This window comes from Salvelinus fontinalis, chromosome 35, assembly GCF_029448725.1.
Source record: "Salvelinus fontinalis isolate EN_2023a chromosome 35, ASM2944872v1, whole genome shotgun sequence".
NCBI lineage: Eukaryota > Metazoa > Chordata > Actinopteri > Salmoniformes > Salmonidae > Salvelinus > Salvelinus fontinalis.
In genome coordinates this window covers 16,340,923-16,365,296 of record NC_074699.1, presented here as the reverse complement: position 1 = coordinate 16,365,296, position 24,374 = coordinate 16,340,923, and the positions used below count along the sequence as shown (strand labels likewise).

Here is a 24,374-nt window from a genome sequence, read left to right as displayed (position 1 = left end):
TGATTATGAGGAGTGAATGTGATATCCAAACCCTCCCTGTCAACCGGGGGGATAAGATGAAGCACGGCTGTACAGAGCATGCATCTGACATGTTCCATATTCAGCAAAGAGCATTTCTCTCAACAAGCAATTCACTGCTCAGTGATGATGGGCCTGGTGCCAATCATGGCCTATTTATTGGGCTCCCGGGTGGCGCAGTGGTCTAAGGCATTGCTTCTCAGTGCTAGAGGTGTCATTGCAGACCCTGGTTCGATCCTGGGCTGTATCACAACTGGCCATGATCGGGAGTCTCATAGGGCGGTGCACAATTGGCCCAGCGTTGTCCGGGTTAGGGGACCATGGTAGGCCGTCATTGTAAATAAGAATTTGTTCTTAACTGACATGCCTCGTTAAATAAAGGTAAACAAATATATATACAATCATTTTGTCGCCATAATAACCCTGTTGCTGACATAGTTTATGAGGTCAGCACATGGGAGTGAGGAGTAGCTTCCTGATTATATGCACATTTACTAGGTCTACCATTTGGTGATCTGTTGTCAGGAAGATGGCATGGTCGTACATAAATAGTGATAGTAGATAAAAATCCATTGTATATATATTTTTTTTATATATACTTTTTTTTATGCCACATTTGTAAACTATGACATGACTCATGTGTGAGAGATCACATTGTAGACATTGTCAGGACTCCTGAGACATCCAGTGGCTTGTTGACCACAGCTAGCAGGATGTTCCCTTCTCCACTAACGTTTCTCAAATGGAAGGAAGTTGGATCCTGATGGGGACAAAAGATGAAAATGATTGGTTCTAGTGTAGCTTGTGTAACTGCTGAGGCGGTGAATTTTAGAGCAGATGCCTGAAAGACATTTAGTACTGTCTGAACACATTACTCTCATGAGTGAACACCATTAAAAACTCACAAACGAAGTGTTTCCAAATGCGTTTATGACAACATCTGACGTCATCTGATAAATAATGCAATACTGATAAAGTTCTGTACCGTGCTTAAATATTGACACAGCAATGTTCACATAAACCAAAGTCTCTAAGCTTGTAAAATATTTCAAAACAGATATTTTATTTTCATGAAATATTATCATTGCCACTGTGACAAAATGTACCAAACAGCTATTTAGTACAGATCATATGGAAATTATCCTGATTTCTTTGGGTGATGTTTATTGAAAATGCTATTGTGTTTACTTTAAGCTAAAAATGTTTACTTTAAGTCATGTAATTTCAAGTAAGATATTTTTTGAATTTAAATAAATTGATTAGCATTTATTCGATCAACATTGTATAAGTGCTGTAAATATCTGGAGCATGTTTTTCCTTGAATAATAATAATTTTATACTCAACATATAATGGTATTTAATGAGAATATTCAGACGTAAATGTAGTCCCTCTAATGGTATACCTTTACAGCCACCAAACAGAACAGATTAAACAGAGGATTTGGTCTTTGTGGGTCATTCACACTCAAAACATAAGATAAGGCATCTGAATCGTTATGTCTATTTCAGTGAATTTATAAATGTTTCATTTATGTTTCATATTCATTCTTACTTGTTGTACCATTCAGATACATTTTTCCTTGTGTACACTGGCAACCATGAGATGAACAAGGTCATTTTCATGTAAAAGGACCTATGAACACCAACTTGTAAAGGTAGGAGCACATCATACTGGCTGTCAAATGAAAGCTACATCAAAACACAATAATGTTGAAGAAATGACCCCTGCCAACTAATATCAACACATATTTTGTTTTGGAGAAATGTTTCTGCCTTCTGTAAGTTTATGAAACATTGCATTGTGCCTTGAAATAGTAGTCCCAAATCACAGTTGGGTTCACAAGTTTGGACAGCACAGCACAGCACAGCACAGTACCATACAGTAAAGAAAAGTATAGTTTTGTACAGTAGAGTTTAGTACAGTACACAGAAGGGCACACTACAGTTGAGTACACTATAATGTACTGTACAGAACTCTACTGTACTGATTTCTACTCTACTGTGTTGTATTGTATTCTACTGTGCTGTATTGTACTCTACTCTACTCTGTTGTATTGTACTCTACTGTACTGTACAGAACTCTACTCTTCTGATTTCTACTCTACTGTGCTGTATTGTACTGTGCTGTATTGTACTCTACTGTGTTGTATTGTACTCTACTGTACTGTACAGAACTCTACTGTTCTGATTTCTACTCTACTGTGTTGTATTGTACTCTACTGTGTTATATTGTACTCTACTGTACAGAACTCTACTGTACTGATTTCTACTCTACTGTGTTGTATTGTACTCTACTGTGTTATATTGTACTCTACTGTGTTATATTGTACTCTACTGTACAGAACTCTACTGTACTGATTTCTACTCTACTGTGCTGTATTGTACTCTACTGTGTTATATTGTACTCTACTGTGTTATATTGTACTCTACTGTACAGAACTCTACTGTACTGATTTCTACTCTACTGTGCTGTATTGTACTGTGCTGTATTGTACTCTACTGTGTTGTATTGTACTCTACTGTACTGTACAGAACTCTACTGTTCTGATTTCTACTCTACTGTGTTGTATTGTACTCTACTGTGTTATATTGTACTCTACTGTGTTATATTGTACTCTACTGTGTTATATTGTACTCTACTGTACAGAACTCTACTGTTCTGATTTCTACTCTACTGTGTTGTATTGTACTCTACTGTACAGAACTCTACTGTTCTGATTTCTACTCTACTGTGTTGTATTGTACTCTACTGTGTTATATTGTACTCTACTGTACAGAACTCTACTGTACTGATTTCTACTCTACTGTGTTGTATTGTACTCTACTGTGTTATATTGTACTCTACTGTACAGAACTCTACTGTACTGATTTCTACTCTACTGTGTTGTACTCTACTGTACTGTACAGAACTCTACTGTGTTGTATTGTACTCTACTGTGTTGTATTGTACTCTACTGTACTGATTTCTACTATACTGTGTTGTACTCTACTGTACTGTACAGAACTCTACTGTGTTGTATTGTACTCTACTGTGTTGTATTGTACTCTACTGTACTGATTTCTACTCTACTGTGTTGTACTCTACTGTACTGTACAGAACTCTACTGTGTTGTATTGTACTCTACTGTGTTGTATTGTACTCTACTGTACTGATTTCTACTCTACTGTGTTGTACTCTACTGTACTGTACAGAACTCTACTGTGTTGTATTGTACTCTACTGTGTTGTATTGTACTCTACTGTACTGATTTCTACTCTACTGTGTTGTACTCTACTGTACTGTACAGAACTCTACTGTGTTGTATTGTACTCTACTGTGTTGTATTGTACTCTACTGTACTGATTTCTACTATACTGTGTTGTACTCTACTGTACTGTACAGAACTCTACTGTGTTGTATTGTACTCTACTGTGTTGTATTGTACTCTACTGTACTGATTTCTACTCTACTGTGTTGTACTCTACTGTACTGTACAGAACTCTACTGTGTTGTATTGTACTCTACTGTACTCTGCTGTACTTTGATGTCCAAACGTATGAAACAAAGACATCTATGATTGGTTCAGATTTCATTTGGTCTTGGTTGGGGGCAGAGCTCATTAAAATAATATCCAGTGTGTAGAATAATACCCAAATATGCAAAAGAGGATATTGCATATGTAAACCTTTGTGAACCTATTCAGGATGCATCACCTTGAAGAGAATGACATTCATATCCATAATTATGCATTTCTGTGTAGTACAGATCAGGGACCTGTGGATTTGCCCATAACTTTATAAAAAATCAACATCACTCTTCATTTAGATTCATTTCATTCACTCACATTTGATTAGGCCATCCTCATGAATATAATGGTATTATAGCAAAAATAAAAGCTATTATAGAGAAAATTGTGCAAAATGAACACGTTTCTGGATAGTCACAAAACAAATGAAAACCATACATTACTGACAACTCTATGATAAAGTGCATGTTATTAAGATATCCCCCACAGATATCTCACCTCGTCCAATGAGACAGCTTGAGTCATATGATTTAAATGATGCTGGGAATAACTGGCAACTACTAGATACCGCATAGGTTAGCTACAGTTATGTTTCAGTATTTAGACACAGTGAAAAAAAATGGAAACAATTCATTTTCCATAATTGTGTCTTTTTTGTCGTTGTTTTACCTGAAGTTAAATGCCGATTAAATGCCGATTAAATCGATTAATTCATAGTAAAGTTAAATAAAAGGGCACTGGTTGTCTTTTCAAAATAGAGGAGGTGGGGTTTGGGGTGTAGTCACAAGGTGAGTGGGGGTGGTGTAGCTCCGCCTTTCTCCCCGTGGGAAGGTGAGTGCTCCCTCTGAAAAAGCAGAGTCACTCCTTTCTTGAAGCGCTGGTCTCTCACGCTGTATATTATCACATTACAGCAGCTGTTCCCAGTCAGGATCCAGAAGGCTACGAAGGAGAAGTTGCACCAGGTGAAGCCCACCACGTTGCCCAGCACAAACACAGCGATGGGGGTGAAGGAAGCCGTGAAGGCAAATGTCAGAATGCTGATCGTCTTGGCAGCCTTGATGTCAGAGAAGGAGGGTCGATGTTGGCAGCCGCCTCCCCCTCCCTCGACCCCTACATTCCCCTCTGACATGAGCTTACGTTTGCGTGTGTAGTGGCGGATGCTGGTGAAGGACAGGATGTTGAATACCAGGGTGCCGCCCAGCAGCGTGAAGTCAAACACAGGGAACAGCAGGAGGATGTTGGCGTCAGAGGGCAGCGTGACTCCATCCCACAGGGGGACGTAGTTACACATCCGGCTGCACTCACTGTACTCCAGTGTGAAGTTGTTGCTGAGGATGAGGGGGGCCAGGGCCAGGAGGAAACTGCCTGCCCAGGAGAAGAGGATGAGAAACAGGGTACGTCTCCGTGTCACCAGGTGGTCCTTATGAAGGGGCCATAAGATGGCCACACAGCGCTCTACCGTCATCAGGAAAATAGTGCTGATGGAGACAAATGTACAGCCGGCGAAGACTGGACCAATCAGCATGCAGGGCTGCCAGGGTCCCACCAGGCCCCCCATGGAGGGGTCAGTGCCCCCCTGGTACCAGACAGGAGGGGAACTGGTCACCATCAGAGAGATCTCAGTGTAGACAGAGAAAGGAACCACCAGCACTCCAACCATCATGTCCGCTATGGCCAGAGAGACTGTCAGGAGAGAAAGGTCATTCACAGTTCACACTCAACCACATACGGTACAAATCCCTGTGTTCTAAAAGCTGATTTTACATTCAATTCCATGGGGAAAAAATCAACAGTCTGTGTGGAAATGGTTTCGCGGCTTTTGAGGCAATGCACAAAGGAATCCCTGATTGTAACTGAACAGTATTGAAGATTGATTTAGTTCTCTGCTAATCAACAAGCACCGACTGTCTTAATTAATCCTGCCAATATAACTAACGCAGGGTGGCAGGTAGCCTAGTGGTTAAGAGCATTGGGCCAGTAACCGAAAAGTCTCTGGTTCGAGTCCCTGAGCTGACTAGGTGAAAAATGTATCGATGTGTGCTTGAGCAAGGCCCTTAACCATAATTGCTCCTATAAGTCACTCTGGGTAAGAGTATCTGCAAAGAAATTATATGTAACCAGCAGGCAACATAAACAAACATGTGACTCTAGAAATCTTAGAACAACTCCAGAACATTAAACCAGAACTTGAATTTAAATGAATTTCACCTTTCAATGTCAAAAACACCAAAGGTTGTTCTTCCATGTCAGAGAATCTATTGCACCTATGTGCGTAAACATGAGCAACTTACATGTGACTACCATTCTCTCTTATCCAAATCAACAGCATTTCTAGGGAGTAAATGAGCTCATTCTGAATGAATCAGTGAGTTTGTTTGTTTACCTTTGAGGTATCCCTGTGGTGTGCGGACCTGTCTTGTCTGCATGAAGACGGTGAGCGTGACCACGTTGCCCACCACTATGGCGAAGGCCAGACTGACCATAAACACCACAGCCAGGGTACGGTTCAGCAGGCCACAGCAGCAGAAGGTGCAGAAGGGGGCCAGAGACTTGTCTGACCCTGGCACAACCAGGGCAGCTGCTGTCAGGTTGGGTCTCACAATCGCCTGTGTGCCCCATGGAACACTCAGGTTGGCCAGGAGGTCAGTCATGGTAGTCTGGACGAGGCCCAAGACAAACCTCACTACTAGGAGAACTTTGTGCTCCTGGTGCCCATGTGCTGGACTGAGAGATGCTACTGGAGAAACAAGCAACAAGAAAACAAGAAAAATGTTTAAAGGCTGTGTTCTTATCCTCGCAATGGGAGTGTGCTAGAGTATTAAAAACAGGGGTGGCAATAATTTTGATACCTTTCTTTAAAGACCCTATTTTAGTACTTGTTAAATAAAATCTCTTCCTCTTAGCACTTGCATTAGTATAAAACAATTTAACTTTCCCTTTTTTGCATTCAAATACTGTAGATCGGTATTTGTATTATATATTTCATATAGTCTTTTTTGCTCATCTTTCTCAAGGGTGCCAATAATTTGGGACTTGACTGTATGTAATCAAATAGTCCATCATATTTCAGAGGTACCTTTTATGTGAGGTAAGATGGAAGCTAAATGTTCCTTCTAAATCTTATTATTGCGTAACATTTTTATGCTTGTCTTCGAAACTAATAGTCCAAGAGTACTCAATGTTCAGAACCACATTTTGGTTTCAGCTGACAACTACACACCTTTCCCTTTCAACCTCCTACACAATATCCCCTTGACTGCTGTGCATGAAGACATCAAGAGAGACAGACATCTAGCAAGAAAAAGGCAATTGGAGGGAACACTGACAGAACAACAATAAAAAATGTGAACGTGGAAATGTGTTAAAGAACATTGTGAGTCCGACTGTAAAAATAGCCCAGCCCAGTTAATATTGACTGCAGCTGCAGCTCCTCAGGCAGCAGCATTCCCACTTCATCTTACGTTAGGGACACAGATCAAGGGTTCTCCAGGGACTGACAATTATGTTACGCCACACTACCGCACTCCGCACTACCGCACTCCGCTTCGCTCCACAGGTAGTATCACATTTCATTTCATTTCATTACAGTACAACGGTTTGATTTGTTTGATCTTAGCTAGCTACATAGCCGTCTTTGTATCAAAGATAATTTGTGTAGTTTAGAGCAATTATCTAGGTTAGCTAGCCAGCTATTTTCGTCCTTTTAACGTAACGTAACGTAATCAACACTGCTAGCTAGCCAGCTAGCCACCGAATAGCAGCACTGTAGAAACTATTACATTCAACGGAACAACGGAACGACTTGATTAGTGTAGTGTTAGCTAGCTACATAGTTGTCTTTGCTGTCTTTGTATCTAAGATAACTGTGGAGTCTAGAGTAATTTCGGTTAGCTAGCCAGCTATTTTCGTCCGCCGCGCTGCCGTTCTCCTACCTAGTCAACACTGCTAGTCAACACTGTCAACACTGCTAACACTGCTAGCTAGCCAACTTCTACCGAATAGCAACACTGTAGAAACTATTACATTACAATGGAACGATTTGATTGGTGTAGTGTTAGCTAGCTAGTGTTAGCTAGCTACATAGTTGTCTTTGCTGTCCTTGTATCTAAGACAATTGTGTAGTTTAGACTAATTATCTAGCCAGTTACCGAGGTTACCTAGCCAGCTATCGAGGTTACCTAGCCACCTACACTTTCAAACAAAGTCAACAACGCAGCCACTGCTAGCTAGCCTACCTCAGCAGTACTGTATCATTTTAATAATTTTAGTCAATAAGATTTTTGCAACGTAAGCTTAACTTTCTGAACATTCGAGACGTGTAGTCCACTTGTCATTCCAATCTCCTTTGCATTAGCGTAGCCTCTTCTGTAGCCGGTCAACTATGTGTCTGTCTATCCCTGTTCTCTCCTCTCTGCACAGACCATACAAACGCTTCACACCGCGTGGCCGCGGCCACCCTAACCTGGTGGTCCCAGCGCGCACGACCCACGTGGAGTTCCAGGTCTCCGGCAGCCTCTGGAACTGCCGATCTGCAGCCAACAAGGCAGAGTTCATCTCAGCCTATGCTTCCCTCCAGTCCCTCGACTTCTTGGCACTGACGGAAACATGGATCACCACAGATAACACTGCTACTCCTACTGCTCTCTCTTCGTCTGCCCACGTGTTCTCGCACACCCCGAGAGCTTCTGGTCAGCGGGGTGGTGGCACCGGGATCCTCATCTCTCCCAAGTGGTCATTCTCTCTTTCTCCCCTTACCCATCTGTCTATCGCCTCCTTTGAATTCCATGCTGTCACAGTTACCAGCCCTTTCAAGCTTAACATCCTTATCATTTATCGCCCTCCAGGTTCCCTTGGAGAGTTCATCAATGAGCTTGATGCCTTGATAAGCTCCTTTCCTGAGGACGGCTCACCTCTCACAGTTCTGGGTGACTTTAACCTCCCCATGTCTACCTTTGACTCATTCCTCTCTGCCTCCTTCTTTCCACTCCTCTCCTCTTTTGACCTCACCCTCTCACCTTCCCCCCCTACTCACAAGGCAGGCAATACGCTTGACCTCATCTTTACTAGATGCTGTTCTTCCACTAACCTCATTGCAACTCCCCTCCAAGTCTCCGACCACTACCTTGTATCCTTTTCCCTCTCGCTCTCATCCAACACTTCCCACACTGCCCCTACTCGGATGGTATCGCGCCGTCCCAACCTTCGCTCTCTCTCCCCCGCTACTCTCTCCTCTTCCATCCTATCATCTCTTCCCTCTGCTCAAACCTTCTCCAACCTATCTCCTGATTCTGCCTCCTCAACCCTCCTCTCCTCCCTTTCTGCATCCTTTGACTCTCTATGTCCCCTATCCTCCAGGCCGGCTCGGTCCTCCCCTCCCGCTCCGTGGCTCGACGACTCATTGCGAGCTCACAGAACAGGGCTCCGGGCAGCCGAGCGGAAATGAGGGAAAACTCGCCTCCCTGCGGACCTGGCATCCTTTCACTCCCTCCTCTCTACATTTTCCTCTTCTGTCTCTGCTGCTAAAGACACTTTCTACCACTCTAAATTCCAAGCATCCAAGCAAATTCTAACCCTAGGAAGCTCTTTGCCACCTTCTCCTCCCTCCTGAATCCCCCCCCCCCCCCCTCCTCCCTCTCTGCAGATGACTTCGTCAACCATTTTGAAAAGAAGGTCGACGACATCCGATCCTCGTTTGCTAAGTCAAACGACACCGCTGGTTCTGCTCACACTGCCCTACCCTGTGCTCTGACCTCTTTCTCCCCTCTCTCTCCAGATGAAATCTCGCGTCTTGTGACGCCCGGCCGCCCAACAACCTGCCCGCTTGACCCTATCCCCTCCTCTCTTCTCCAGACCATTTCCGGAGACCTTCTCCCTTACCTCACCTCGCTCATCAACTCATCCCTGACCGCTGGCTACGTCCCTTCCGTCTTCAAGAGAGCGAGAGTTGCACCCCTTCTGAAAAAACCTACACTCGATCCCTCCGATGTCAACAACTACAGACCAGTATCCCTTCTTTCTTTTCTCTCCAAAACTCTTGAACGTGCCGTCCTTGGCCAGCTCTCCTGCTATCTCTCTCAGAATGACCTTCTTGATCCAAATCAGTCAGGTTTCAAGACTAGTCATTCAACTGAGACTGCTCTTCTCTGTATCACGGAGGCGCTCCGCACTGCTAAAGCTAACTCTCTCTCCTCTGCTCTCATCCTTCTAGACCTATCGGCTGCCTTCGATACTGTGAACCATCAGATCCTCCTCTCCACCCTCTCCGAGTTGGGCATCTCCGGCGCGGCCCACGCTTGGATTGCGTCCTACCTGACAGGTCGCTCCTACCAGGTGGCGTGGCGAGAATCTGTCTCCTCACCACGTGCTCTCACCACTGGTGTCCCCCAGGGCTCTGTTCTAGGCCCTCTCCTATTCTCGCAATACACCAAGTCACTTGGCTCTGTCATAACCTCACATGGTCTCTCCTATCATTGCTATGCAGACGACACACAATTAATCTTCTCCTTTCCCCCTTCTGATGACCAGGTGGCGAATCGCATCTCTGCATGTCTGGCAGACATATCAGTGCGGATGACGGATCACCACCTCAAGCTGAACCTCGGCAAGACGGAGCTGCTCTTCCTCCCGGGGAAGGACTGCCCGTTCCATGATCTCGCCATCACGGTTGACAACTCCATTGTGTCCTCCTCCCAGAGCGCTAAGAACCTTGGCGTGATCCTGGACAACACCCTGTCGTTCTCAACTAACATCAAGGCGGTGGCCCGTTCCTGTAGGTTCATGCTCTACAACATCTGCAGAGTACGACCCTGCCTCACACAGGAAGCGGCGCAGGTCCTAATCCAGGCACTTGTCATCTCCCGTCTGGATTACTGCAACTCGCTGTTGGCTGGGCTCCCTGCCTGTGCCATTAAACCCCTACAACTCATCCAGAACGCCGAAACCCGTCTGGTGTTCAACCTTCCCAAGTTCTCCCACGTCACCCCGCTCCTCCGCTCTCTCCACTGGCTTCCAGTTGAAGCTCGCATCCGCTACAAGACCATGGTGCTTGCCTACGGAGCTGTGAGGGGAACGGCACCTCAGTACCTTCAGGCTCTGATCAGGCCCTACACCCAAACAAGGGCACTGCGTTCATCCACCTCTGGCCTGCTCGCCTCCCTACCGCTGAGGAAGTACAGTTCCCGCTCAGCCCAGTCAAAACTGTTCGCTGCTCTGGCACCCCAATGGTGGAACAAACTCCCTCACGACGCCAGGACAGCGGAGTCAATCACCACCTTCCGGAGACACCTGAAACCCCACCTCTTTAAGGAATACCTAGGATAGGATAAAGTAATCCTTCTGACCCCCCCCCCCCCTTAAAAGATTTAGATGCACTATTGTAAAGTGGCTGTTCCACTGGATGTCATAAGGTGAATGCACCAATTTGTAAGTCGCTCTGGATAAGAGCGTCTGCTAAATGACTTAAATGTAAATGTATGTAAATCTAAATGACAGTATTCTTCAATCTAATTACATCCAGTTTATTAACATCGAGGATGAGTGCCATGGGAACTATCAGTATGGCCCAGCAGGACCAGCCTAAGTGACACGCCTCACATGTTTAAGATAATGCACACAGAATAATGGAGCCCTTAACCTTTACGGCACATTCAAAGGTGCTTTTTCTCTCCATGCAATCTTCGAACGCAGACGTATGTGTGTGTGCAACAGGCTGAATGAAGCTAATGAATCCAACATGGACAGAGAGGCTGCATTGTTTTGTTCATTATGAGCCATGCCTATAGACCAATCACCATGACTAAATAGCTCAACTAAGAGCAGCAATTTACTCTACGGGTCATAATGGGAGGTGGAAGCTCAACTTGCAATATTTAATGACACATAACCAGAGGTGTAAAGTACTCAAGTAAAAAACCTTTAAAGTACTACTTAAGTCATTGTTTGGGGTATCTGTACTTTATATTTGACAACTTTTACTTTTACTTCACTACCTTCCTAAAGAAAATAATGTACGTTTTACTCCATACATTTTCCCTGACACCCAGAAGTATTTGTTACATTTCGAATGCTTAGCAAGACAGGAAAATGGTTAAATTCACGTACTTATCAAGAGTCCATCCCTGGTCATCCCTTCTGCCTCTGATCTGGCAGACTCACTAGACTTCATGCACACAATATTTTAGTTTTACAACAAAACAAATCTCACAAACTCCAAACCAATGCAAAAGACCAAGGAGATGCAAGTGTTTGTGTGCACTAGCAGTATAACAATAGACGAACAAATGCCTTGCCCCTGATACAAATTAAAACTGATATACAGGCGTCTGTGCAAAGTAAAATGTCTAAGTGGTAGGCAGAAGTGTGTGGTGAACCTTTTGGTGAGGAGGTGGGTGAGGAGGGCTTGTCATGCATGCAGTGGATATATGTTTGACTGTGTGAGGAGAGCCGTGGCGGTCTCCTTGAGTGAGAGGCGAGGCGTGGGGAAGGCTGCTGGATTAGGGGCTAGGTCAGGGCTCCCTCCCTGGAGCAGGAAACGCTCATCTGGAATAATGGACTGGCCATTTCTACTCGATGTCCCCCCAAGCCAGGGCTGTCTTCACTGTCATGGCCTAGCTGTACTTGAACACAGCAGTGACTCCATCTCTCTCACACTCCCTCTCCTCCTTTAACCTTTTCTTCCCTTCTCCAAAGTCTACTCAATCTCTGACGACTCATACTGCATATCTCTTCCCAGCCTTCTATTTTCACACCTATCATCTACCTCTTACTTTCTCTATCAATTTATTTTGCTGTTGCAGGATGTGTGAAGAGCACTGTGAACAGTGCTTTATTCCTTAATCTAGCTATCCGCTGATCTATAGCTAACTCCTCGCTTGCTCTGTTGATCTTTGTTGTGTTTGTTAACCATGTACAGTAGTCTCATTGTTCTACCCCCTGTCAATATGCTGTGGTCTCAATCACACTCATCTAATGAACAGGCACCCCACCCAGAGCACGTCACTCCATCAACTGTCCTGCTGTCTGCAGCTCTAGGGAGAGCCAGCAGCACAGGACTTACTGAACAAAAGCAACACATATTGTGAGTGTGACTGTATCTGTGTGTATGATATGAGAGAGGGGAAAGAAGAGCGATACAGAGACACAGTACGTCATTGTTCTCTACACTCAATCATAAAAGTTCACTTTTCAAAGCACATCTTTGTTTTGTTTTTTACCTGGAAGCGCATATCAAATATATCTCAGATTACAAGTAAATGCATAGTAACAGCTTATTACCTCAATTTAACTTAACAGCACAGCCTCTGTCCACACATCAACTGGCTTCAGACAGAAGCTGTTAAATATTTTTTACCGCAAACATAACATATGAAATATAGATAACTCAGCATCTAGTAGATATTCAGTTTCCCCAATTATAAACAGATAGAAATGCCATGAACCAAAAGCTCAAATTCAAATCTAGCAAACCAAACTCTAATTTCAGTACAACCTACAGTTGAACACATGTACAGTGTTTGAATAATCAAGAGAATCTCACCTGCATTGTCACTGCACTTCTTAAAAGTTCACCTTTAGTGCCTGCAATATTGTGAACAAGTAAATGGTCCAATGGTCATTGATGTCATTTTCTGAGTAAATCCAGCTGATAGGAGACAAGTGGATGAGATAGCAAATGTATAGTTCTGGTATCACACTGCCTCCACAGACACAACCGAATTCGTACATCTACAGTAGACAGAGAAGCATTGCGCCACTCTACTGTCTTTCGTGCATTCTTTATTTACTTCACTCTCTGTGCTTCAGCCTTCTCTCTCTCTCTGTCTGTCTCTCACTCTCTCTCTCTCTCTTTCTCTCTCTCTCTCTCTCTCTCTCACTCTCTCTCTCTTTCTAGTAGTCTCTGAGTCTCTCTCACATGAGGACGCTTTCTCGCTCTTCCACAATTGCAGCTGCAAGCTACAGTCCACATGCAGCAGCATCTCTCTCCCAGTCTCTTTCCCCCACACGTTCCCTCCCACGTCCCCTCCCCCTTCTGTCCCTCACAACTCCAAGCAACTTATATGTCCTATGTCTTGTGCGCTCTTCACACTCATATAAAAAAGGTGCTATCTAGAACCTAAAAGGATTCTTCGGCTGTCCTCATAGGAGAACCATTATGAAATAATGATTTTCAAATGATTTTAGAGCTTTTTAATGGAAGTTCCAAAGCCAACAACTGTGAACATTCAATTGACAAAATATTGAAAATATTCAATTTTCTCTGTCAGGTCCACGTTGGGTAGACATCAATAGAAAAATAGGAATTTACTATGAAATAATACAATATTTCAGTTGTGTATATTACTTTGTTTTTTTTTCTCGTTTTTATTGGATGGCTTTACCATTTTTCATTCCTTAAAGTCATCATCTCATCTCTGCTCAGGCAGGAGCAGCCAGCCAGACAATGTTATCTCTGGGCTCCTCGTACTGTCTTTTGTCATCATATTCAGCTAGGCAAGCCTGCCTAAGTATGCTGCAGAGCTGTCTGACAAAATCATTTTACTAGCTCTTCAAAGTAGATTAACAACGTGGACTCAGAGGTAGATGTAACATAGTAAACAAAATCTGGGACACTTCAATTATACTGAACAAAAATATAAAAGCAACGTGCAACAATTTCAAAGATTTTACTGAGTTATAGTTCATATAAGGACTGGGAACACAGATATGCATCTGTTGGTCACAGATACACTACCATTCAAACGTTTGGGGTCACTTAGAAATGTCCTTGTTTTTAAAAGAAAAGCATATTTTTTGTCCATTAAAATAACATCAAATTGATCAGAAATACAGTGTAGACATTGTTAACATTGTAAATGACTATCGTAGCTGGATTTTTTATGGAATATCTACATAGGCGTACTGAGGCCCATTATTAGCAACCATCACTCCTGTGTTCCAATGGCACGCTGTGTTAGCTAATCCAAGTTGATCATTTTAAAAGGTTAATTGATCATTAGAAAACCCTTTTGCAATTATGTTAGCACAGCTGAAAACTGTTGTTCTGAATAAAGAATCAATTCAACTGGCCTTCTTTAAACTAGTTGAGTATCTGGAGAATCAGCGTTTAGGGTTGGATTACAGGCTCAAAATGGGCAGGAAAAAAGTGCTTTCTTCTGAAACTCGTCAGTCTATTCTTGTTCTGAGAAATGAAGGCTGTTATGGCTTTTTCTTTGCAACTCTGCCTGGAAGGCCAGCATCCCGGAGTTGCCTCTTCACTGTTGACATTGAGACTAGTGTCTCAACAACGTTGGAGGCGGCTTATGGTAGAGAAATTAACACTCAATTATCTGGCAGCAGCTTTGGTGGACAATTTCTGCAGTCAGCATGCCAATTGCATGCACCCTCAAAATTTGAGACATCTGTGGCATTGTGTTGTGTGACAAAATGGCACATTTTAGAGTGGCCTTTTATTGTTCCCAGCACAAGGTGCACCTGTGTAATGATCATGCCGTTTATTCAGCTTCTTGATATGCCACACCTGTCAGGTGGATGGATTATCTTGGCAAAAGAGAAATGCACACTAACAAGGATGTAAACAAAATGTGAGAAAAATAAGCTTTTTGTGCATATGGAACATTTCTGAAATGTTTTATTTCAGGTCATGAAACATTGGACCAACACTTTACATGTTGAGTTTATATTTTTGTTCAGTGTAGTTTGATATGTTACAAATTATAATTTGAATGATATGTTGCTAATTGCAATTCGTACAATATGTTATCAATTGCAATGCATACAATATGTTATGAATTTGCAAAATGTATGATATGTTACGAATTCAAATTTGCTGTGGCTAACGTTAGCTAAGCTAGAGGATAGGGTTAGGGGTTATTGTTAGGGTTAAGGTTAGGGTTGAGGTTAGGGTTAGGAGTTTGGTTAAAGGGTTAAGGTTAGGGTAAGGGTTAGCTAACATGCCAAGTAGTTGCAAAGTAGCTAAAAAGTAGTAAGTAGTTGCTAATTAGTAAAAATGTTAAAGTTGTACATGATGAGATTCAAATACACAACCTTTGGGTTGCTAGACCCATCCACCCTGACCAACCACCCAACTTTTTAAGTAACCTTCTGTCTAATGTAACCATACCAAACGTGACACTGATTTGGAAGTCCCGGATATACATTTACTATGTTACGTCTCGTCTATGAGACCGTCTCGTCTATGTGTCGCAGTCGGCCGCGACCGGGAGACCCATGAGGCGGTGCACAATTGGCCCAGCGTCGTCCGGGTTAGAGAAGGGTTTGACCAGCCGCCCCTGTTCCATCGCTCTCTAGCAACTCCTGTGGCGGGCCGGGCGCATGCACGCTGACACGATCTCCAGGTGTCCGGTGTTTCCTCCTGGCTGGCTTCCGGGTTAAGCGAGCAGTGTGTCAAGAGGCAGTGCAGCTTAGCGGGTTGTGTTTCGGGGGACGCATGGCTCTCGACCTTCACCTCTTCCGAGTCCGTACGGGAGTTGCAGCAATGGGGCAAGACTGAAACTACCAATTGGATCGAAAAAGGGGTAAAATAAAATAAGCAGACAATGAAAGCTCTTACAATAATGATGACATTTCTCTAAAACAGGTTATAGGCTACATGTGCACCACCAAGTCAGAACAGTAGGCAAAATTAAGAGGGGAAAACAGACCAAATTATTAGGGTGAGGCACATGGGCTACTAACAGTTTACTACACAACACACATTTAGTATTACTTTCTTAGCTATAGTATACATATCTCCCTGGCATATTACATAATTTATGCAGCAGCATACAAGCCAATGTTGGACTCACCTTGTTGTGCTGTGCTCACTTGAACAGGAAGGTGGCATCAAACTTTGTCATCAAAATCTGTAATTCTCAGGATTTATGGTGCTTTCAAGACAACTGGGAACTCTGTCGAATCATGATTATGTCAGTAACCTTCAGGTCGTAGCTCTAGAAAGAGGCTGGATTTACAATTACGAGTTGGATGACCGTTCAAAACCTATTTTTCAAGTCGGAGTTACCAGTTGTCTTGAACTCACTGAAGTCAGATTTCCCAGTTCTGAGTTAACAGTTGTTTTGAGAGCGGCAGAAATCGTGCTGGATCGACAGCATGGCCAATATGGGAAAAGAGACCTTTAAAACTTCCTCTTAATAGGGGGCGCTGTTTTCACTTTGGAAAAAAATCTTGCCCAAATTAAACGGCCTCGTACTCTGTTCTAGATCATACAATATGCATATTATTATTACTATTGGATAGACAACACTCTGAAGTTTCTAAAACTGTTTGAATTATATCTGTGAGTAAAACAGAACTCATTTGGCAGCAAACTTCCAGACAGGAAGTGAAAATTCTGAAAATGGGGCTCTGTGTCAGGGCCTGCCTATTCAACTGGCTTATATTTATGGATCTGTATGCACTTCATACGCCTTACACTAGATGTCAACAGGCAGTAGAAGGTTGAATGGGGTGTCTAGCTTGATGTGAGGCCGAATGAGAGCTTTTGGAGTGACAGGTCCGCTCCTTTGTCAGTTTTCAACTGCGCACAGGGGAACTCCACATTGTCTTTTGAAATGCGTTACGTATACACGACGAAATGCTCCGGCTCTGATTTTATTGGATACATATGAGAAAAACATCATAAATTAGTATTTTCAACCGAGTTTGACCAGTTTATTCAACGTTTATTGGGAATTTTGGAATTTTTCGTTCCAGGCGCAAAGATTTCTTGGACATGTGCCCTCCACATGGCTAGCCAAAGTTGCTAATTCGACAGAAGAAATGGACATTCTAAAACAAAACAACGATTTATTCTGGAACTAGGACTCCTTGAACAACATTCTGATGGAAGATCATCAAAAGTAAGAGAATATTTATGATGTTATTTCATATTTTTGTGTTTTATGTTGGCTCCAACAAGGCGGAGAATTGTAGGGCGCTGTTTCACAATATTGCATGCTGTATGTTGTACTAAAGTTACTTTAAAAAATCTAACACAGGGGTTGCATTAAGGGTTGCATTAAGAACCAGTGTATCTTTCATTTGCTGTACAACATGTATCTTTTAGTAAAGTTTATGATGAGTTCTTTGGTTAGATTAGGTGACTGTCCAAAATATCTCCGGATAATTTGGTGCATTGTGGCTACGTATTCACAATGTAAAACCATGATATGTAGCTCTAAATATGCACATTTTCGAACAAAACATAAATGTATTGTATAACATGATGTTATAAGACTGTCATCTGATGAAGTTGTCCAAAGGTTAGTGATTAATTTTATCTCTATTTCTGGGTTTTGTGAAAGCTATGTTGGCGGTGAATAAATGACGTTGTGTGTTTGGCTATTGTGGTGAGCTAATATAAATATATATTGTGTTTTCGCTGTAAAACATAAAAAAAATTGAATGATGGCTGGATTCACAAGATGTTTATCTTTCATTTGCTCTATTGAACTTGCGATTTCATGAAATTATATTATATGATATCCCTGTCGCGTTAGGCTAGGCTATGCTAGTCAGCTTTTTTGATGAGGAGGATCCCGGATCCGGGAGGGAGACTCGTTAGAGGTTATTAAACTGTACTAACCTCGCCTTCTGGATCGACGTCACTTCCTGTTGAATCTGCAGACGTGTTGCTGTGCGTTTTGTTGCTGTGCGTTTTGCTGCCAACTTTACTTTACTTTGCTAGCTGACAACTTTACGTTTTTTGTTTTGTTTCTGTTTTTAATTACCGTTTATATTTTTAGTTTTTCCATCGCAACTTTTTTCCCTCATTCAACTTTTTCACTCCGGACGCTTTATCTGGACATGGTTCGTCAACACCTTCAACAGCCGAAGCTAAGTAGTAACATTAACATGATGTCTTCTAATTGCAGTCGCTGTACTCATAATATACAGGAGAACGATCGCCTTACGGCGAAAATAGCTGTGCTGCAAGCCAGCTTTCTGGCAACTTTCTCATGGCTTCTGGAGGGAAATGCTGTTGGAATGCTCAACCGGTGTCGCTCATTCAGCCGACAGAAACTTTCAACCGGTTTTCCCCATTATGTAGCGAGTCGGAGTCTGAGTCTGAGTCTTCTCTTGTCTCTACTCCTCCCGTTACGGGGTCTGAGACGCCGAAGGCTCCCACCGTTAGCTCTGACAAATTGAAAACCCTAGTCATTGGCGACTCCATTACCCGCAGTATTAGACTTAAAACGAATCACCCAGCGATCATACACTGTTTACCAGGGGGCAGGGCTACCGACGTTAAGGCTAATCTTAAGATGGTGCTGGCTAAAGCTAAATCTGGCGAGTGTAGAGAGTATAGAGATATTGTTATCCACGTCGGCACCAACGATGTTAGGATGAAACAGTCAGAGGTCACCAAGTGCAACATAGCTTCAGCGTGTAAATCAGCTAGAAAGATGTGTCGGCATCGAGTAATTGTCTCTGGCCCCCTCCCAGTTAGGGGGAGTGACGAGCTCTACAGCAGAGTCTCAGCACTCAATCGCTGGTTGAAAACTGTTTTCTGCCCCTCCCAAAAGATAGAATTTGTAGATAATTGGCCCTCTTTCTGGGACTCACCCACAAACAGGACCAAGCCTGACCTGCTAAGGAGTGACGAACTCCATCCTACCTGGAGGGGTGCTCTCATCTTATCTACCAACATAGATAGGGCTCTAACTCCTTTAGCCCCACAATGAAATAGGGTGCAGGCCAGGCAGCAGGCTGTTAGCCAACCTGCCAGCTTAGTGGAGTCTGCCAATAGCACAGTCAGTGTAGTCAGCTCAGCCATACCCATTGAGACTGTGTCTGTGCCTCGACCTAGGTTGGGCAAAACTAAACATGGCGGTGTTCGCCTTAGCAATCTTATTAGGATAAAGACCTCCTCCATTCCTGCCATTATTGAAAGAGATCGTGATACCTCACATCTCAAAATAGGGTTACTTAATGTTAGATTCCTCACTTCAAAGGCAGTCATAGTCAATGAACTAATCACTGATCATAATCTTGATGTGATTGGCCTGACTGAAACATGGCTTAAGCCTGATGAATTTACTGTGTTAAATGAGGCCTCACCTCCTGGTTACACTAGTGACCATATCCCCCGTGCATCCCGCAAAGGCGGAGGTGTTGCTAACATCTACGATAGCAAATTTCAATTTACAAAAAAATATTGCGTTTTCGTCTTTTGAGCTTCTAGTCATGAAATCTATGCAGCCTACTCAATCACTTTTTATAGCTACTGTTTACAGGCCTCCTGGGCCATATACAGCGTTCCTCTCTGAGTTTCCTGAATTCCTATCAGACCTTGTAGTCATAGCAGATCATATTCTAATTTTTGGTGATTTTAATATTCACATGGAGAAGTCCACAGACCCACTCCAAAAGTCTTTCGGAGCCATCATCGACTCAGTGGGTTTTGTCCAACATGTCTCTGGACCTACTCACTGCCACAGTCATACTCTGGACCTAGTTTTGTCCCATGGAATAAATGTTGTAGATCTTAATGTTTTTCCACATAATCCTGGACTATCGGACCACCATTTTATTACGTTTGCAATCGCAACAAATAATCTGCTCAGACCCCAACCAAGGAGCATCAAAAGTCGTGCTATAAATTCTCAGACAACACAAAAATTCCTTGATGCCCTTCCAGACTCCTTCTGCCTACCCAAGGACGTCAGAGGACAAAAATCAGTTAACCACTTAACTGAGGAACTCAATTTAACCTTGCGCAATACCCTAGATGCAGTTGCACCCCTAAAAACGAAAAACATTTGTCATAAGAAACTAGCTCCCTGGTATACAGAAAATACCCGAGCTTTGAAGCAAGCTTCCAGGAAATTGGAACGGAAATGGCGCCACACAAAACTGGAAGTCTTCCGACTAGCTTGGAAAGACAGTACCGTGCAGTACCGAAGAGCCCTCACTGCTGCTCGATCATCCTACTTTTCCAACTTAATCGAGGAAAATAAGAACAATCTAAAATTTATTTTTGATACTGTTGCAAAGCTAACTAAAAAGCAGCATTCCCCAAGAGAGGATGGCTTTCACTTCAGCAGTAATAAATTCATGAACTTCTTTGAGGAAAAGATCATGACCATTAGAAAGCAAATTACGGACTCCTCTTTGAATCTGCGTATTCCTCCAGGGCTTAGCTGTCCTGGATCTGCACAGCTCTGCGAGGGCCTGGGATCGGGAGAGACACTTAAGTGTTTTAGTACTATATCTCTTGACACAATGATGAAAATAATCATGGCCTCTAAACCTTCAAGCTGCATACTGGATCCTATTCCTACTAAACTGCTGAAGGAGCTGCTTCCTGTGCTTGGCCCTCCTATGTTGAACATAATAAACAGCTCTCTATCCACCGGATGTGTACCAAACTCACTAAAAGTGGCAGTGATAAAGCCTCTCTTGAAAAAGCCAAACCTTGACCCGGAAAATATAAAAAACTATCGGCCTATATCGAATCTTCCATTCCTCTCAAAAATTTTAGAAAAAGCTGTTGCGCAGCAACTCACTGCCTTTCTGAAGACAAACAATGTATACGAAATGCTTCAGTCTGGTTTTAGACCCCATCATAGCACTGAGAATGCACTTGTGAAGGTGGTAAATGACCTTTTAATGGCGTCAGACCGAGGCTCTGCATCTGTCCTCGTGCTACTAGACCTTAGTGCTGCCTTTGACACCATCGATCACCACATTCTTTTGGAGAGACTGGAAACCCAAATTGGTCTACACGGACAAGTTCTGGCCTGGTTTAGATCTTACCTGTCGGAAAGATATCAGTTTGTCTCTGTGAATGGTCTGTCCTCTGACAAATCAACTGTACATTTCGGTGTTCCTCAAGGTTCCGTTTTAGGACCACTATTGTTTTCACTATATATTTTACCTCTTGGGGATGTTATTCGAAAACATAATGTTAACTTTCACTGCTATGCGGATGACACACAGCTGTACATTTCAATGAAACATGGTGAAGCCCCAAAATTGCCCTCGCTAGAAGCCTGTGTTTCAGACATAAGGAAGTGGATGGCTGAAAACTTTCTACTTTTAAACTCGGACAAAACAGAGATGCTTGTTCTAGGTCCCAAGAAACAAAGAGATCTTCTGTTAAATCTGACAATTAATCTTGATGGTTGTAAAGTCGTCTCAAATAAAACTGTGAAGGACCTCGGCGTTACTCTTGACCCTGATCTCTCTTTTGACGAACATATCAAGACTGTTTCAAGGACAGCTTTTTTCCATCTACGTAACATTGCAAAAATCAGAAATTTTCTGTCCAAAAATGATGCAGAAAAATTAATCCATGCATTTGTTACTTCTAGGTTAGACTACTGCAATGCTCTACTTTCCGGCTACCCGGATAAAGCACTAAATAAACTTCAGTTAGTGCTAAATACGGCTGCTAGAATCCTGACTAGAACCAAGAAATTTGATCATATTACTCCAGTGCTAGCTTCCCTACACTGGCTTCCCGTTAAGGCAAGGGCTGATTTCAAGGTTTTACTGTTAACCTATAAAGCGTTACATGGGCTTGCTCCTACCTATCTTTCCGAGTTGGTCCTGCCGTACATACCTACACATACGCTACGGTCACAAGACGCAGGCCTCCTAATTGTCCCTAAAATTTCTAAGCAAACAGCTGGAGGCAGGGCTTTCTCCTATAGATCTCCATTTTTATGGAACAGTCTGCCTACCCATGTGAGAGACGCAGACTCGGTCTCAACCTTTAAGTCTTTACTGAAGACTTATCTCTTCAGTAGGTCATATGATTGAGTGTAGTCTGGCCCAGGAGTGTGAAGGTGAACGGAAAGGCTCTGGAGCAACGAACCGCCCTTGCTGTCTCTCCAGGGCCGGTTCCCCTCTCTCCACTGGGATTCTCTGCCTCTAACCCTGTTACTGGGGCTGAGTCACTGGCTTGCTGGTGCTCTTTCATGCCGTCCCTAGGAGGGGTGCGTCACTTGAGTGGGTTGAGTTACTGACGTGAACTTCCTGTCTGGGTTGGCGCCCCCCCTTGGTTGTGCTGTGGTGGAGACCTTTGTGGGCTATACTCGGCCTTGTCTCAGGATTGTAAGTTGGTGGTTGAGGATATCCCTCTAGTGGTGTGGGGGCTGTGCTTTGGCAGAGTGGGTGGGGTTATATCCTTCCTGTTTGGCCCTGTCCGGGGGTTTCTTCGGATGGGGCCACAGTGTCTCCTGACCGCTCCTGTCTCAGCCTCCAGTATTTATGCTGCAGTAGTTTATGTGTCGGGGGGCTAGGGTCAGTTGGTTATACCTGGAGTACTTCTCCTGTCTTATCCAGTGTCCTGTGTGAATTTAAGTATGCTCTCTCTAATTCTCTCGTTCTCTCTTTCTCTCTGAGAACCTGAGCCCTAGGACCATACGTCAGGACTACCGGGCATGCTGACACCTTGCTGTCCCCAGTCCGCCCGGCCTTGCTGCTATTCCAGTTTCAACTGTTTCTGCCTGCGGTTACGAAACCCCTACCTGTCCCAGACCTGCTGTTTTCAACTCTTAATGATCGGCTATGAAAAGCCAACTGAGATTTATTCCTGATTATTATTTGACCATGCTTGTCATTTATGAACATTTTGAAAATCTTGGCTCTCTCTAATTTTCTCCTTCTCTCTTTCTCTCGGAGGACCTGAGCCCTAGGACCATACGTCGGGACTACCGGCCGTGGTGACTCCTTGCTGCCCCCAGTCCGCCTGGCCTTGCTGCTATTCCAGTTTCAACTCTTCTGCCTGCGGTTATGGAACCCCTACCTGTCCCAGACCTGCTGTTTTCAACTCTTAATGATCGGCTATGAAAAGCCAACTGAGATTTATTCCTGATTATTATTTGACCATGCTTGTCATTTATGAACATTTTGAAAATCTTGGCTCTCTCTAATTTTCTCATTCTCTCTTTCTTTCTCTCGGAGGACCTGGGCCCTAGGACCATGCGTCGGGACTGCCGCCCGTGGTGACTCCTTGCTGTCCCCAGTCCGCCTGGCCTTGCTGCTATTTCAGTTTCAGCTGTTCTGCCTGCGGTTATGGAACCGCCACCTGTCCCAGACCTGTTGTTTTTCAACTCTTAATGATCAGCTATGAAAAGCCAACTGAAAATTATTCATGATTATTATTTGACCATGCTTGTCACTTATGAACATTTTTGAACATCTTGGCATAGTTCTGTTATAATCTCCACCCGGCACAGCCAGAAGAGGACTGGCCACGCCTCATAGCCTGGTTCCTCTCTAGGTTTCTTCCTAGGTTTTGGCCTTTCTAGGGAGTTTTTCCTAGCCACCGTGCTTCTACACCTGCATTCTAGCTGTTTGGGGTTTTAGGCTGGGTTTCTGTACAGCACTTCGAGATATTATCTGATGTACGAAGGGCCATATAAAATAAAATTGATTGATTAAACCAAGAATTGGGACCACACACCTACTCCACTGAATAGTAGGCTAGTGATTGCTTTGCAATGCTTGCAGTTAGCCACTGGTTCCTTCCAAACCAACTCATTGCTGAATTTGCGATTTCCAACTTGTTGTTTAATGTTTATGTTCAATGGCCGATGAGCACTGATACATTTTATCTATAATTTCTCTTCATTATTTCCTTCATTAAGGATTAAAAAGGATTTGCCAGTAGATTGTCAACTTGATTCATGATGATGACTGCTAGCTAATATTTTGAAAGTATGATGTTGACATGACTAGTCCAATCAAAGCTACTGTAGAAATAACATTGATTTGAAGTAATTTTATCTGTGGCCAATTACCTTGAGCCTTCTTGGATGGGCTCTTCTAATATAACTCTATGGCATCACCCAAAGGGCTTGAATTTTCGAGCTCTACTTTAATATGCTGACCAAACCACTCGCG

The 24,374-nt window shown here is 43.3% G+C and overlaps 1 protein-coding gene across 1 annotated transcript in view; it reads right to left on the bottom strand.

The window, feature by feature from the left end:
• Nucleotides 1–931: 931 nt before the first annotated feature.
• The window catches only part of LOC129834393 (trace amine-associated receptor 13c-like), a 34,797-nt gene continuing 11,354 nt past the window's right edge, over nucleotides 932–24,374 (bottom strand). The window contains exons 2-3 of the mRNA XM_055899323.1: nucleotides 5,908–6,261; nucleotides 932–5,207 (exon numbers count right to left, since the gene is read on the bottom strand). Of these exons, the coding sequence (XP_055755298.1) occupies nucleotides 4,306–5,207; nucleotides 5,908–6,175 (1,170 nt within the window). The 5' untranslated portion in view covers nucleotides 6,176–6,261 and the 3' untranslated portion in view covers nucleotides 932–4,305. The remainder of the gene's footprint in view (nucleotides 5,208–5,907; nucleotides 6,262–24,374) is intronic.